This window comes from Gobio gobio, assembly GCF_949357685.1.
Source record: "Gobio gobio genome assembly, chromosome: 24".
Classification (NCBI taxonomy): Eukaryota; Metazoa; Chordata; class Actinopteri; order Cypriniformes; family Gobionidae; genus Gobio; species Gobio gobio.
The window spans coordinates 10,809,220-10,825,604 of record NC_137120.1 but is presented as its reverse complement, the minus strand read 5'-3'; the positions used below and the strand labels follow the sequence as shown (position 1 = coordinate 10,825,604).

Here is a 16,385-nt window from a genome sequence, read left to right as displayed (position 1 = left end):
TCAACACCCCACTTGACCCGTAAGAGTGCAACATGTTTTCAACTAATATCAACATATTTGACTCAAATGAAGAAAAGGCCCTGTCGTACTTCACATCAGTTGTAATAAACATTTTCCAAAACTCTAATCACAATTAGCACAACGTCCGTCTGTTGTTACCATACATTAACACAATCCATGTTGTCTTCACACAATATGCAGTTAAAACGATTCTAAAATGCTTAAATTTTATTTTCATATAAGCTTACACAATACCAAAATCATGGATTCTTCTGGTCTTATTTAGAAATGCTTAAACACAGTATCATAAATTAAGACCTAATGTTCCAATCTTTAAATATAGTTTAAAGCCTCTACTTCTGCAACAACAGCAGCAGCGCAAACGTATTGAAAAAATATATAAAAAAAGATTGAAACAACTGATATTTTTAAAGTAGTATTTAAGTAGTAGATCTCTGAAATATTTTATCTTGTAAAACATCTATGTTTGAAATCATTTACAGTTTTTTTCAATCGCTAACAAGCACTTACCCATACTTCAGATACTTTTTCTAAACTCTTAACACAGACTCACACCTACAAAACACAACTGGGCAAATTGATAAATGTGAACATTTGGACAAATTACGTCTCTACTCACCATAGACAGAAACATTGCATGTTTTTGATCTAGTTTGTTGTGTCCATATCTGTAGATCATAATGTCCATCATGTTCAGTTGTGATGTTTGTGATGGTCAGAGATCCAGTTTGATGATCCAGCTTCAGTCTGTCTCTGAAACTCCCATCAGTATCGTTATATATGGAAAAGATTTGCTTCTTTTTTTTAGCTATGAGATACTTTTCAGCTCCAAATGTCCACGTTATGTCATCTTCACGTATTTCAGTAACATCAGTGTTTAGAGTGACAGAATCTCCCTCCATCACTGACACATCAAACACACCTGATGAACACACAGATAGATGAAGGTTTCTGATGGTTTACAAAGCTTAAAATCAGCTGAAGTTTAAGACTGGAAGTTGAGAACATTCAGAGCAGCAGCAGAAACACAAAGACGAAGTTAATAAGTCTTTTATCTTTAAAGGGTTAGTTCACTCAAAAATGAAAATTATGTCATTAATTAGTCACCCTCATGTCGTTCGACACCCGTAAGACCTCCGTTCATCTTCGGAACACAAATGAAGATATTTTTGTTGAAAGCTGATGGCTGAGAAAGGCCTCAGATAGGCCTCCATTGGCATTCAGTACATTCACACTCACAAGACCCATAAAAGGCACTAAAAACGTTGTTACAAAGTCCATCTCACCACTGTGACTCTACAACAATTTTACGAAGCGACGACAATAGTTTTTGTGTGCAAAAAAAAATCGAAATAACGACTTTATTCCACAAGTTCTTGTCTTCCGTGTAGGCCTCGGACGTGAACTCATGAAGCACCATGAAGCATGCGCAAGAATATTACGCAGATCCAAAAAATGTGTTTGTAACTTACCAATCAGACTCCAGCGGCTCAAACAGAACACAACAAACATGTGAAACATTTCCTTCAGTTTCCTTCAGAAGCTGCTGAATCTGCTGAATACACTCAAGCTGGTGTGAATCCTCCCCCGACACGCTCCTAGTTTCACAAGCTGTATTTGCATATCATATGTTATAGTTGATCTGGCCCTTATTAAGAGTTTAACTGTTCTTAATGGGTGAACATATTCTTTATTCTTATCATTTAAACTACTTTTTTAAAAGTTGCCTGAAGAATATTGTGTGAATTGTGTATAAACTACAATTCATGGTAAAATCAAATGTAACTGATTTAAAACTTGTTGTGTACATTTATTACAGTAAGTTCTCAGTTTTAGTGTATATAAGTAAGTACAAAGTTAAAACTACATATGATCTCACAGTACCATTCATCTGAGTCAAACTGAAACCTCTTGTGGTTGGTTTTCTTCATACATGTGATTTGAAATGGGTATTCAGAGCACAGGGTGAAGGGCTTCTTCCTGTTCTGCTACAATAAACAGCATTAAGGCCTAGTCCATACGTACACGGGTATTTTTATAACCAGAGTTTTTCCTCCTCCGTTTTAAAAAACAATCACGTCCACACAAGAAAACAAAAAAATCTCTGTCCACTTGAAAACGCAAAACCACATTATGATTGGCTGCCTGATTTCCACATGGTTCCCATCCATACCTGTCAACACAGTTAAGTGTGTTATTTCATTGAAATGTCAATTACATTTTATTTCATAGAGACATCAGTATTAGTATCAGTGATACTGGCCTTCATTCATAAAAAGATAAACAAGTATTTAAAATATTCTTTCCTTATGTTGTTTCTACATCAATTTGGAGATTAACTGAAATTATAACATTATAAAGTATATTCAAATATTAAGTGTTTTTAGTGGTTTTTAGTGGTTAATCATAATTAATCACAGAAAAAAATATGTGATTAATATAGTTAATTTTTATTTAAAATGATTTATTTTTTTAATAAATAAATCGTTTTATAATGTGTATAAATAATATATACAGCTACATCTTAGAGCTGGACCATAAAGAAGCTGGAATAGAGTCAAATGTCAACTTTGAATTCAAAACAGTTATGGATGCACAGGGGAATAGAGTTTGATTCAAATGTTGTCAGTACACAATCTCAAGGAAGTGAAATAAACTCATTGAGTCATCTGTGTGATACACAAAGTCATTTAAAACCCACGGATGTATTGATATCAGGTGACAGCAAAGGTACAGACAACAGCACACTGGGACAAGTCAAGGACATCCATGTGTCCCAAAGGGACTGTGACTCTCTGATGATGAATCAAATGGGTATAGACAACACAGAAAAGACTGCCAGATCATCTGATGATTAATGTTTGTACTTGGACTGTTCATTCAAAATGAAGGAGAGCATTCACTCAGATGTATTTACTCAGATTCCAAATTCCAAGAAACACAAATCATGATACAAAACCGAACATGTTTTAAATGGCACTCACTGGACATTTCCATTTGAAACATGCAATAAGCGTAACATTATTCTGCAGAAATGTTGGCGCAGGCACGTTTTTTCCAATGAGCCTGTTTGCTTTGAAACTAACCAATAACCGCCTTCTTCTGTGTTCTAGGAATGGGGATTGTGGCCGAACTAGTTATGAGGTGGAAGAGCTACATGTGCTTCTGTTCCTCCAGAGTCTGGATGATCGCCTACTGCTGCCTTATATATCCTCACCTGGATATCTTCAGTCTATTAAGTAATAACTAGCAATACTAGAACTATATAATTACAAGGAGAGTTGTACAAGTTTTAAACTGTGACGCAAACTCAGTTTATCTCCTTCCTTCTCACTGTTTGTAATTCAGGATCAGTGTTAAAACTTGTCCTCTAAATAAAGTGGTTTAGATCACATACTGTATTTACAGTTGAAGAGTAAAGCCCCTGATACACTCACGGCAAAGTTCTTTTTCGTTCTTCGATTAGGGGTAAAACGAAGTTCGAAATACATGTCCAGCGGTACACTGTTAGCGAACATCCCGAAGGTTTCCAGAAAGTTCGCTTTGTCATGCTGTTTTGAACTCCCAAAATGAACTCCAAACAAACTTCATTTTGAAGACTTACAGACTTACAGTAGACAGTGTATTTTCAGTATAACATTGCGAGAGAATGTCAAAGGTCTTAAGGAGTGTTTCAACTTTGAAAAAGTTTATATCGATTTTATATGGATTTTTTTTTGTTTTGGTTCACTGATATTATTAAGGTTTCTTTACATTACTAAGGTTTTTTTTTACATTACTTTTAGAAATAGAATGCTTCAGGGATGGCAATTGTGTAGGCCAGCCCAGCAGTTAGTATCACTCTGGTTCCCTTAGCAAAAAGCCAATAGGTTTTTTGCCATTGGCTTTTGGATTTTGGGAGAAAATGGGAATTAAGGTTATTAATTTATTTTGTTTCATTAACTACAATAGAAAATAATATAACCTTAGTCTCACATGCATAATGTTGCACAATATTGAAAAACATTAAAGAATAACATAACAAAACTATTTATTTTGACACTCATTGTCAACCCCAAGATGGTAATTTAATAGAAATAGTTTGTCACTTGAAAGTTGAATGCTTCATTGTTGAAGCTTAATGTAATGGAGAGGTCTATTTGCAGTAATAATCTCATTTGAAAAGTAGTTCAAATGTTTAACACTTTATCAGATGTATAAACATGTTGCAATTTATAACAAATATTTAAATTTTATTTACATTAACATTTTATTGTTGTTCGTCCTTGCAAGAAAACAGTTTTTGTGTGTGTGCGTGGATCTGGGGAAGATAAAACAGGACAAACTGTTCTAATATGTATGACTAAGCGTGGGCTGGGTGAGATTTGTGCCCTCACTACAGCAAGCCAACAGCTTCTGATAATGTGTTTGTTTGCTGTCAAGGTCAGGGCCGCTTAATCAATGTCAATATCTTTCATCATTTCCCTTCGGAAACGATCCAAGGAGGAGTTTGGCCAGTTACGTGTACCCCTATCTGTGGTTTTTGTGCAGCAGTGGGTTATCAAGAGGTTAATTAAAATGACTAGATGTTGCAATCCTTAATGTTCACACCACTTCTAATTTGGGAATCCTCAAAGGGTGGCTGCTATAAGGCTTTATCACTGGGACACATCGTCAGTTGTGTACCTCAGCATCACGGGGTGTTTCAGCTATTTATCACAATACACCCTCTGCTGAGGCAGGCCCACCACAGGTTGATCAAGCCTGTGTGTGTGTCCCGCGGTTAGCTGTTTGCCTTAGCAGCCCAGGTGGTATCGCTCCTCTTCAGCCACAGCCAATGGCTCGGCCTCTCGGCAGTGTTGGCCAGCTCTTTGATGGCTTGTCTGTGACCCTGTCCCCTGACTCCGACCTCCCTAAGGAGCTTCGCTGTTGTGCTGGCTACAAAGCCCCTACACCCCACCTCCGCTGGGCACACCCTGATCTTCCAGCCTATGTCCTCTGCCTAAGTTGGAGTAACACAGCTTCTTCGATGGCGTCCTCCCAGGGAACTGTCAGTTCTATGATTTCTATGACTGTCAGTTCTATGGCGAGTTGGCAGGTCAGATCAGGGTTTGAGGGGCTAGCCCTCAGCTTGTCCCCCTTCCTCCTAAACGATGATGGGTGTCGGCGCACATCCTGGTTGTTGAAGGGTTTGGTGTTGATGGATGCCCTTTTACACTCAAGTTTGTTGGCTAGACACCTGAGGACCTTGTTGTGTCTCCACGTGTATCTGCCTTGAGTGAGGCTGGTCCTACAGCCAACCAGGATGTGCTTGAGTGTTGCAGGGATTGTACACAGGGGGCAGGATGGGTCCTTTCCAAACCATAGCTGCAGGTTTGTGGGAGAGGACAATACATCATACGTAGCTCGGACGATGAAGCTCAGCCTGTTGCACTCAAAAACAAATTTCATGCCTAAACATAAGATTTATGTATTTGAATTGCATATACATTTTCCATGCATTTGGATTACATAATTTTAACATAAACAAATGAATCAACTTAATGTGATTCATATATGTAAGTCATACAATAATGTATGATTTATGTAATTGTATTGATAAACTGAATGTGTCATATATGCCACTTATATGTGAATGAAACAGTTAAGATTTCTGTAATAGTACACAGAAAAATGCCCATGTTAAATTAACACGTCCAAGGGTGCTTCTCAATCCTCATTTTTGCATCCTCGTTTCCTTTCCTCGCCTCCTTTCCTCGCGTCTTAGCTCCACCCCTTTAGGATGCGAGGGAAGATGAAAGGAAAAGACGTGAGGACAGAGGAATTGAATCAAGTGAAATTATATATCCTTGCTCCCTTTAGCGTCACTTTAAAGCGTCGTCAATTAATGATGACTCTACACCGCTGGATTTAGTTTGCACGATAACTATTTATATTGAAATAGTTTCAACCCCAACAAAATAACACATATGTCCATTTTTTATTTAATATTACCAGTTATTAATAACAACTATTTATTCCCAGTTATTAACTGCTTTTTATTTGTTGTTTATAGTATTACAGTTTTTTTCATTTTCTTGTGCTTTGATATAATTCTGCAACTGTCAGTTGTTGTTATTTGACATACATTTGTGTTAATAAACTGTGGTAAGATGTGAAGATGGGGAGGATAATTAATATGTGCGTCACGTTTAGTCGATAAAACACTTCCGCAAAGGATACACTCATGTATCCTCGCTCATGACTCCTCAGGTAGCCTCCTCACTCCTCGATCCTCGCCTCCTCGCGATGCAATTAGAGAATTGAGATGTCCTACAAGATGGCTGAGCTTGGTTGGTTTCCGGGTCATAGGATGGAGGACGGAGGAGCGAGGAAACGAGGAGGGATATTGAGAAGCACCCCTAGTGTTCATGTGTGTGCTCACTACTGAGTTAAAGTACCATTGAAGCAGTGTTGAAGTGAATGAGATAATTGAGTGATGATTGAGCATTAATGATGAACACCTGATGACGATAATGAGCAGAATCAATGAAGGAAAGAGAAACACAAGAACTGCAACTGACTTCAGCCAAAGCCTTAGATTAAATCAACGGAAGATAGAAGAAGACATTAAATCTCTCAATAGCTCAGCAGAGGAGAATTAAAAAACTCCACACACAGCATTACCAGCTTCACACATTACTAACCAGACTGACTTTATTTCTGTCAATAATAGTTTTGTCACCATGCTGGAGATCAGTGTCTGCTTTAGTTGGGCTCTTGACCCTTTACTCTTTAACTTTAGTTTTTCTCTGGCTGCTTTATCTGTGTGTTTATAAAGCATGTTTGATATGGCAAGGGAAGCTAAGAGAAAATGTTATCAGGGGATGTTGACTATTTGTAGTGGCCTGAATCACTGTTGAGTCTAATGCTCTGGTTATAGAGATAATGTGTTATTAATTTTGTAGTATTCATAATAATAGTCATGTGATTCTACAGCACAAAATCCAGGACGGTTGTGGTAATCAAATAATATGCCGATTGGTGGTACCCAGCACTGCAGCATGAAGCTTTTCATCTATTGTCACCATTGTTGAGATTTTAACATTGATTCTTGACGTCTGTGTGTATCTAAGGAATGCTGTAGTTTAAAATCTTTGTGCATTTTGTTTTTAAATCTACATAATCTGCATATTATTATATTACCACAACCGTCCTGGATCTTGTTCTGTAGAATCACATGGCTATTATTATGAACACTACAAAATGAGTAACGTAATGGTAATGCTGTTTGTGGAGTTGTTTAATTCTCCTCTGCTGAGATCTTGAGAGATTTAAGCCAGACATTCTGTTTGTGGCCAACTGCAGCTCTAAACAACAAGCGTCATTCTGAATTTGTACATATATGGAGAGAAAGTGACATTTCACACTGTCTAAAACATTGATTTTATTTCCCCCTTTGACAGGTTTGCAGAGATCCGACTGCCAAAGTTTGCTTTGGAAATAACATATTTCAGAGACGGTATGGTGTTCAGTCTATGTTCTCCAGATCAGCAGTTGTACAAAGCCCTCAAAGGTGTACAATCTAGTGTTGACTCTTGTGATGGTATTAATTATAAAAATCTATCACAGTACAGTAAATCACTGGTTGATTGATAGTGTCTCTCTCTGCAAGCTCTGTTTGTAATGAACTGATTGTGGATGCAAGTCCAATATAAAAAAGGGGTATAATAATAATAATAATAATAATAATAATAATAATAATAATAATAATGAATAAATAAACAATTACTGAGTCCGTTATAGGATTTATGATTAAATGGAGTGTAAACAGTAAATTAACCTTAAATAACCTTAATTTTAAACTAACTACTAATTAGGGACTGCTAAAATTTAGAGAATTAGAGCTGTGCTTTGATTGACCATCACAGAAAAAAGGCACAAGCTACCATGGTATCTTAAGATGTGAAGACAGTCATCAATCCTAAATTACTGATTGCCTACTTTTTAAAACTAAATTCAATCAACCTGCACACACACACACACACACACACACTGAGGTGACCAGATTTCTGAAATGGAAACCGGGGACATTTCCTATTTGAGTGGTCAAAATACCACTAAAATCTCATTTATTATATTTTAATTAAAAAATGGGGACAATACATATTAGAATGTTTTTGTTGTTGTGGGCGCCCTATATTATTATTAACATTAATAATTATTATGATTTAGTTTGATTATTAGAATTTTTGGTCTGGATTTAATACAATTCAACGCACCCGCAAAAATTTTTTTTAAAAAAAATGAAAACAATGAAAACAATTAATAGCAACCATTGTAAATAATAAGCAGTTCAAAACATTACAACATGACTTAAAAAAACATGAGAAATAAAACTATTTACAAATATTGTAACATTTTAAAATTGAATTTAATATTTTCACGTTTAAACTATATAAATTACTTTATTTTTACTTCAAATGTTTTATTATGTTTTTGCTTGAAAAAACCCTTACTATCTTTAATTGGTCTTGTTATTTTGCATTGTAGGCTTATTTTAAGCATGTGTTGAAGTTTAAGTGTGTATTCTGCACATGTATTTGTTGCAAGTGTAAGTTAATTGTTTAGTTTTTTTCTATATTTATAGTTCAGATGTGTGGTAATCATTGCATTGTGACTGTGGGACTTTTTTGGGGGGAAAACAATCTGCACCCTATTGAGGCTCTGTTATAAAGCACATACAAACAGTTTTACTTTAGTTTAACATGAATAGTTAGTATGTTACTACCTTGAAAGCAATAACGATGTTTCTTTTGATATTTGACGATAATGGCACTCTGCTCTCGGTTAGGTTCTTCATGAAGTAATAGCGGGCTAGCGGCGAGCACCAAGTAGAATCAGCATAGCTCACAGCGCCGTCTGCTGGTGAAAACAATCACTACATAACTGCTCCTATAACCAGCAGCTGCTGTATGTTGGTTGGGCGCTTTTTTGCAATATATCTGCGGGTTGTTTTGAACGAGCTGTAAAACGGGGACATTTACAGGGACAGCTCCAATAGGGGTCAGAACACCAAAAACTGGGGAAAATGGGGACATCTGGTCACCCTAACACACACACACACACACACGCACGCACACACGCACACACACACACACACACACACACACACACACACACACACACACACACGCACGCACACACGCACACACACACACACACACACACACACACACACACACACACACACACACACACACACACACACACACACACACACACACACACACATTTTAAGTACTGAAAACCCCTGACACTGAAGTCTAAAACTGTGTTGCATCACTAAATACAGAGCAACTGTTTATCATGAGTGATTGAGTTCACAGAATGGGGGTGGAAACAGGTTAATGTTTAAAAATGTTACTTTGGCCGATGGTTGAAGGACTATAAATTGATGCCACTCCATCTGAACAGTCAAGAGGACTTTGATGGTAAGTTACAATTGTTTTGCTTAATGATGATTTGACTGAATTGTATTTAGCTACTCTGTTAGCCGTCTCGGTTAACTACAGACCCGATATAGTCCATCTATGAGTAACCCATTTTTTGCCAAAATAACTTGCAAGATGTATGATATTCCATCATGTAAGCAAAGTCAACAGTGATTACGAGGCGTTTGGCTTCATTTCTTTGACATATTCATGTTCTAAATGACTAGTCTATTCTAGGGCTATGGTTAGAAATCTAATACATTTTCATTGACAGCTCAAATTTTGCCTTGTTTTAGCCTAGATGTCAGGGCTGTGTTTGCTATTAGTGTTGGCTATTAGACGTCTTTTAAATGCAAAATTGCTTGCTGGGATTAGTGCAAAATCTCAGTTTGTACAATGCTGTGCCCTCTGGTCATAAAACAGGTGATGAAATGTTGGCAAAGATTTATTACTGTGCGATTGCTGCCCTGCTGGTAGAAACGGCCTGGGCCGCACCCCACGAAGGTCACGACCACGGTGACCACACAGCCGAACACCACCACCATCTCCACCATGGGAAGGACGAACCCCACCCCAGCCATGAGGAGGTCAGCGGCATTGCTCCACCCAACGCTGACTTCGCCTTCTCTCTCTACAAGAAACTTGCATCCCATCCTAAAGCCCAGGGCAAGAACATTTTCTTCTCCCCGATCGGGATCTCAATGGCTTTGAGCATGCTGGCTCTAGGTGCCAAGGGCAGCACTCATTCACAGATATACAGCACTCTGGGTTATGGTGAGTTGCAGCCAGAGCAGGTCAATGAGGGTTATGAACACTTGTTCCACATGCTGAATCACAGCCAGGGAGCCATGCAGCTGGAGGCAGGATCTGGTGTGGCCATCAGAGAAGGCTTCAAAGTGGTGGACAAGTTCCTGAATGATTCTAAGCACTACTACAACAGTGAAGCCTTCAGTGTTGACTTCTCCAAGCCTGAAATTGCTGCAGAGGAGATTAACAAGTATATCGCCAAGAAAACCCATGACAAGATAACCGACATGGTGAAGGACCTGCGTCCAGATACGATGATGATGCTGATTACCTATATGTACTTCATAGGTACTAAATAAACTTTCTGTTTCATTCAGCGATATTCCTGTAATAATAATTTATTTGATCTGACCTGAAATTCTTGCAATTTGTCTTTATAGGGAATTGGGAAGAGCAGTTTAATGCAAACCTGACCCACAAAGCTGACTTCCAAGTGGACAAGGACACCACAGTGAAAGTTGACATGATGCAAAGAACCGGCTTCTATAAGATCTATCAAGACCCTGTCAACCAAACTACGGTCATGATGGTGCCGTACAAAGGAAATACTTCCATGATGATCGTTCTTCCTGATGATGGAAAGATGGAGGAGGTTGAAGAATACATCTCCAGTCAACATATTAAGAACTGGCACGAGAAACTCTTCCAAAGGTAATACCATCAATACTTCCCGATTTTAATTAATGTACTAGTTGACTTCTGACCTGACGTTTGATGGTTGTTTAGTTGCACAGACATGTGGGAACTTGGAAATGGCCATAGTAGCTGATATATCATATCTTAAATTTCTGCCCTTCAGAAATGTGGCCCTGTTTATGCCCAAGTTCAACATTTCTGCAAAATTCAACCTGAACGGCATTCTGCAGGAGATGGGAATAACCGATGCATTCAGAGACACAGCAGATTTCTCCGGGATCACAGAAGAGGACAAAGTCAATGTGTCACAGGTAAATGTGGACTTGTTTTTACCTTTTGAAGCACCACCAATGGTTGATAGACCTAAAGAATTTGAAAACTCTATACAGTCATGTTCACATTTTGAACCCAATCTCCAGGTTGACCATCAGGCAGTTCTCAGCGTGGACGAGAAGGGCACAGAGGCAGTAGCTGTAACCACAGTAGGCATTGTCATTTTGTCCATGCCAGAAACCGTGAAGCTCAACCGGCCTTTCATGGTATTGATTGTAGAGAACAGCACCAAGAGCATCCTCTTCATGGGCAAGATTACCAATCCTACTGTGTGAGGTCCTACTCCAATCAAAACTTGCCGGCCCTCTGCAGAAGGCTGCTAATCTTTATGTGGATGTTATTGTAAGCTGCAATAAATGTTGATTTGATTGTAATCAAGTGAGTCATCATTTAAAAAAAATGCACTGTAGCACTTCACTTTACAGTCCTGTTTCGCATGTACATACTATGTACTTATTGTAGTAATGACAGTAACTGGGTAAACAATTAAACGGATTAAACCTAAACTGAACCCATGTAGTTAACTTACAATACTCAGTACTTTCATGCGTAAGTACACTATAACCCAGCAGGCACACAACGTCATAAGACGTTGATATTTGGTTACATTTTGGTTGTGACGTCAGGTGACCAATATTCAACTTTAGCTCAACATCTAATGCCAACGTTATTTATATATCACTGCATATACATATAGATTAACCCTTATTAAAAGTTATTCCGTCAAGAGTCGTGAGTGATTTTTTTTTTCTGTCTTTTGTTATCTCTACGATATTTTCCACTTTCCATGTTATATGGTAGGGGGCGCTATTACACATCTCCTGAATGAGTACAGCATCTCTTGATTAAAACAGGCGAAGAAGAAGGAGAAGCAACGACAACGATTACAGACTGGTGATATCACAGAATTCATAGTGTGAAATATCCTAAACCATTGCTTTTGGTTCCATCTAATAATTGCTCAGTCAGTTGTTTGTTGTTTCTTCTCTTTTTTGTGTACATATTCACAACAGATCTAAGTAAACGTTTAGAGATTTTTAGGTTTTAGATTTTGGAATTGCATGTTATCTCTTGTGTTGCCAGAAGATAAAAACCTGGCAATCTGGGTGAGCCCATGACCTTCCATCTAGCACCAGAGTAGAAGTGTGACATATGCATTAGATATGACAAACCTGACAAAAACTATGACAACCGGTTCATAATGTGTTATGTATTATTTATTATTTGGACATTTAAATCCTTTTTTTTTTATATCCACAGGCTGATGACAAATGAGATAATGGCCAGTTTCAATATGAATGTAATGCAACGTCTGTCCAACGTTGGAGGTTCATGTCAATCTGGTGTTGAGTTTAGAACCCAATGTCAGATTGACGCCAACCTCCAACGTTGGACAGACGTTGCAATTTGGTTGAAAATGAAAATCGGGTTGACGTCAGAACCCAACATCAATCTGATGTTGTGTTCTGACGTCAACCCGATTTTCATTTTCAACCAAAATGCAATGTCTGTCCGACATTGGGGTCCAACGTCAATCTGACATCATATTGGCGTCCGGTGCCTGCTGGGAAAGTGCACATGCTGTAAAACAAAATGCATCCAAAAGCACACCATATTTCTCAATACTGGTGTCATAATGCTTACTGCAAATTTGAGCTTATCAACTCTTTCCCCGCCATTGACAGACATTTCCGTCATTTGTGCAAAACGCTTTCCCACCATTAGAGGACATTTCTGGCTTTCCTTGTTTTCACTGTTGTATGTGGGGCGCTGTTAGTCATCTTCTAAAAGAGTATTGAATCTCCTGACCAAAACACATGCAAAGACGATGTGTTGCAGAAACAAGTGATATCATATTTAATCATATGCAATAATGTGATCACCAACATTAAACAGCATATAAATCAAAACTGCCTAATGTTACTGAATTAAATGTCAACCCAGGACGAGCTTGAGGTCTGCGAGAGAGAGTAATATAAGGGACAACCTGTCACTTTGATTTATGACCCCTATGATTTATGGCTTTTTGACCCTTTGACCTTTTGACCTCTATTTCTGGAAGTCATAACATTGTACAACCTTTTTATGAGATCAGCAGGTGTGGGTTCTGTTTTCGGAGAGACTGTTTGTGTTTATGGGGGACCATATGTTTTTATGTGATCAGGAAGAGATTGTTTGATCTTTGACACTGTATATTGTATTTGATACTGAATAGTGATAATAATAGTAGCAGTAGTGATGATGGTAATGATGACAGTGTTGGTAGTGGTAATGGTGGTAATAATAATAATAATAATAATAATGCATGTTTTTTTAAATACACATTGAGAATATACTATATTTGTCATATTAAATGAATGTTAATTAGTGCTGCTTGTGTGGAGTTAAGGGTAGGCATAATATATGCTTTAGCTTCAGCCTACACCTTTGGTCAATAAGAATGTAAACATTTTTGTTTATTTATTTTTATTTTGTATTTTTTATGGTTATGTATGGGTGCTTGTATATACATAATTGTATGTATGCACCTGTATGTCTCATGCTTTCCTGTGTAAAATGATTGCAAATGGAATGTTGCTTGTTGACCAATAAATGAAATAAATAAATGAAATAAATATTTGAGCTCTGATTTCAGGTCTCTAGCTGGTTTCTGAGCCGAAATGTCAGGGGTCTTGTTTTCAGCATTCGCAACATCCTTGTCTGTGAATAAAACAATACAAATGGATTTAAGAAAAAGCATTGATAACCAATGTAGATAAAAAATTGTAAATATATAAAATAAGATTAAATAATATTTTAATGTAGGGGTTAAGAGAGCATGCATGTCCTTAATAAGTTGATTGAACTCAATTGATTTGAGTAAACTTGTATATTTATACTTGTATATGTCTCCCAAAACTTGTATATTTAAGTTCACTTAACTTGGTGACTGTAATTCAATTAAGCTCACCAAACTTGGTGTTTAATATAATGTACTTAAACTATTAAGTTCACCATTAAGTTTTTTATTATTAAAACAACTTTAATTGTTATTAGCAGGTTTTCAACCCAAGAACATGCTCTACACTTCACCACAATGGTAAAAACACTAACATAACACAAACTTTTAAATAACAATATGGCAAAACATTAAACATTAAAAGTCTCTCCATTTTCTCATCTTGTTAAAATGCATAAAATAGCACTTTATTTAAACATTTACTCTCTGAATTCAGCCCCTTTGCAAGGCGTGATGGGGAGTGAAAGTCCTGTTTGATTGGGTCACTTGATTGAAACACGTTATTTCTAAATGAAAACATCAAGTTGTGTCAAAGAGTAACGGTTTCAAGCCAATTTAACATGAAGCAATCACATTTGAACCAGAAACCTGATATAATGGTGTTAAATCAAGATTAACTGCTTAAAGAAAGTGAACAGCATCATAAAATCCTTTTGAGTGTACTTACAGTGAGGAAAATAAGTATTTGAACACCCTGCTATTTTGCAAGTTCTCCCACTTAGAAATCATGGATGGGTCTGAAATTGTCATCGTAGGTGCATGTCTACTGTGAGAGACATAATCTAAAAAAAAAATCCAGAAATCACAATGTATGATTTTTTTAACTATTTATTTGTATGATACAGCTGCAAATAAGTATTTGAACACCTGTCTATCAGCTAGAATTCTGACCCTCAAAGACCAGTTAGTCTGCCTTTAAAATGTCCACCTCCACTTCATTTATTATCCTAAATTAGATGCACCTGTTTGAGGTCGTTAGCTGCATAAAGACACCTGTCCACCCCATAATATCAGTAAGAATCCAACTACTAGCATGGCCAAGACCAAAGAGCTGTCCAAAGACACTAGAGACAAAATTGTCCACCTCCACAAGGCTGGAAAGGGCTACAGGCAAATTGCCAAGCAGCTTGGTGAAAAAAGGTCCACTGTTGGAGCAATCATTAGAAAATGGAAGAAGCTAAACATGACTGTCAATCTCCCTCGGACTGGGGCTCCATGCAAGATCTCACCTCGTGGGGTCTCAATAATCCTAAGAAAGGTGAGAAATCAGCCCAGAACTACACAGGAGGAGCTGGTCAATGACCTGAAAAGAGCTGGGACCACCATTTCCAAGGTTACTGTTGGTAATACACTAAGACGTCATGGTTTGAAATCATGCATGGCACGGAAGGTTCCCCTGCTTAAACCAGCACATGTCTTAAGTTTGCCAATGACCATTTGGATGATCCAGTGGAGTCATGGGAGAAAGTCATGTGGTCAGATGAGACCAAAATAGAACACCGTCAGAGTTGCAATTTTATTTATTATTCTAGCTGATAGACAGGTGTTAAAATACTTATTTGCAGCTGTATCATACAAATAAATAGTTAAAAAATCATACATTGTGATTTCTGGATTTTTTTTTTTGATTATGTCTCTCACAGTGCATGCACCTACGATGACAATTTCAGACCCCTCTGTAACCCATGTAAATATGACATAAATAAGAATAAATAGTTTAAAAGCTGTATAAATAAGTTTGAAGGTTGTGATTAAATTAATGTAAGTTTATTCATCAGAGTTAAAAATGTTAAAAATGTTAATACAACAATTTAATGTTTAAGATTAATAGTATGCTGACAGAAAATTAATGTCACTGCCCCTTTAAGAGACTAGTGACGTTAGACGCAGTACTTCAGTGACGCTGCAGCGCGGAAGCCTGAAGGTGAGAGCAGAGGATAGATCGGAGAGAACGAACTGTGTTTAATTAGCAGAGAAAAGAGTGATAAAGTTGATTTTGCAGCTGAAAAACATAACTTACCTGGTTGGGAACTGACAGGGATTTTATGAGATTTAAGCCACCCTGGTTTTGGTGAGTTTTGAGTTGTTTTCTTGCATTTTGCCATGTTGTATTTTTTTTCTTTTTCTGGCGGAGAGCTAACATTAAAAACGTTGCTGTTTACAAGGAAATGCTTTGCCATAAACTGTTTACCAGTTAATATTTTGGGTTTATGTGTTGTGTTCACGTAATACATACAGTTTTAGTTCTGCTATTAAGGATGCCTGTTTTACGTTGCACATTATGACACTGTGAGGCCACCGTAGGTGCGCGCTGTTGTGTGGGTTCCGGAAATAATAAACGAGTGAGTTGATGCACT

At 37.5% G+C, this 16,385-nt stretch overlaps 1 protein-coding gene across 1 annotated transcript; it reads left to right on the top strand.

The window, feature by feature from the left end:
- Positions 1-9,116: 9,116 nt before the first annotated feature.
- Positions 9,117-11,981, top strand: LOC307120352 (alpha-1-antitrypsin homolog). Its single transcript, XM_079807360.1, has 5 exons — positions 9,117-9,473; positions 9,897-10,568; positions 10,661-10,931; positions 11,080-11,227; positions 11,336-11,981. Exons 1-5 carry the CDS (start codon positions 9,437-9,439, stop codon positions 11,522-11,524), a joined length of 1,317 nt encoding a protein of 438 aa, XP_079663486.1. The 5' UTR covers positions 9,117-9,436; the 3' UTR covers positions 11,525-11,981.
- Positions 11,982-16,385: the final 4,404 nt, after the last annotated feature.

Coding starts and splice junctions, on each gene's coding strand:
- LOC307120352 (XM_079807360.1), top strand. CDS start 9,437: ATGCCACTCCATCTGAACAGTCAAGAGGACTTTGATG. Junction 10,932..11,079: donor CACGAGAAACTCTTCCAAAG/GTAATACCATCA, acceptor TCTGCCCTTCAG/AAATGTGGCCCTGTTTATGC. Junction 11,228..11,335: donor ACAAAGTCAATGTGTCACAG/GTAAATGTGGAC, acceptor CCCAATCTCCAG/GTTGACCATCAGGCAGTTCT.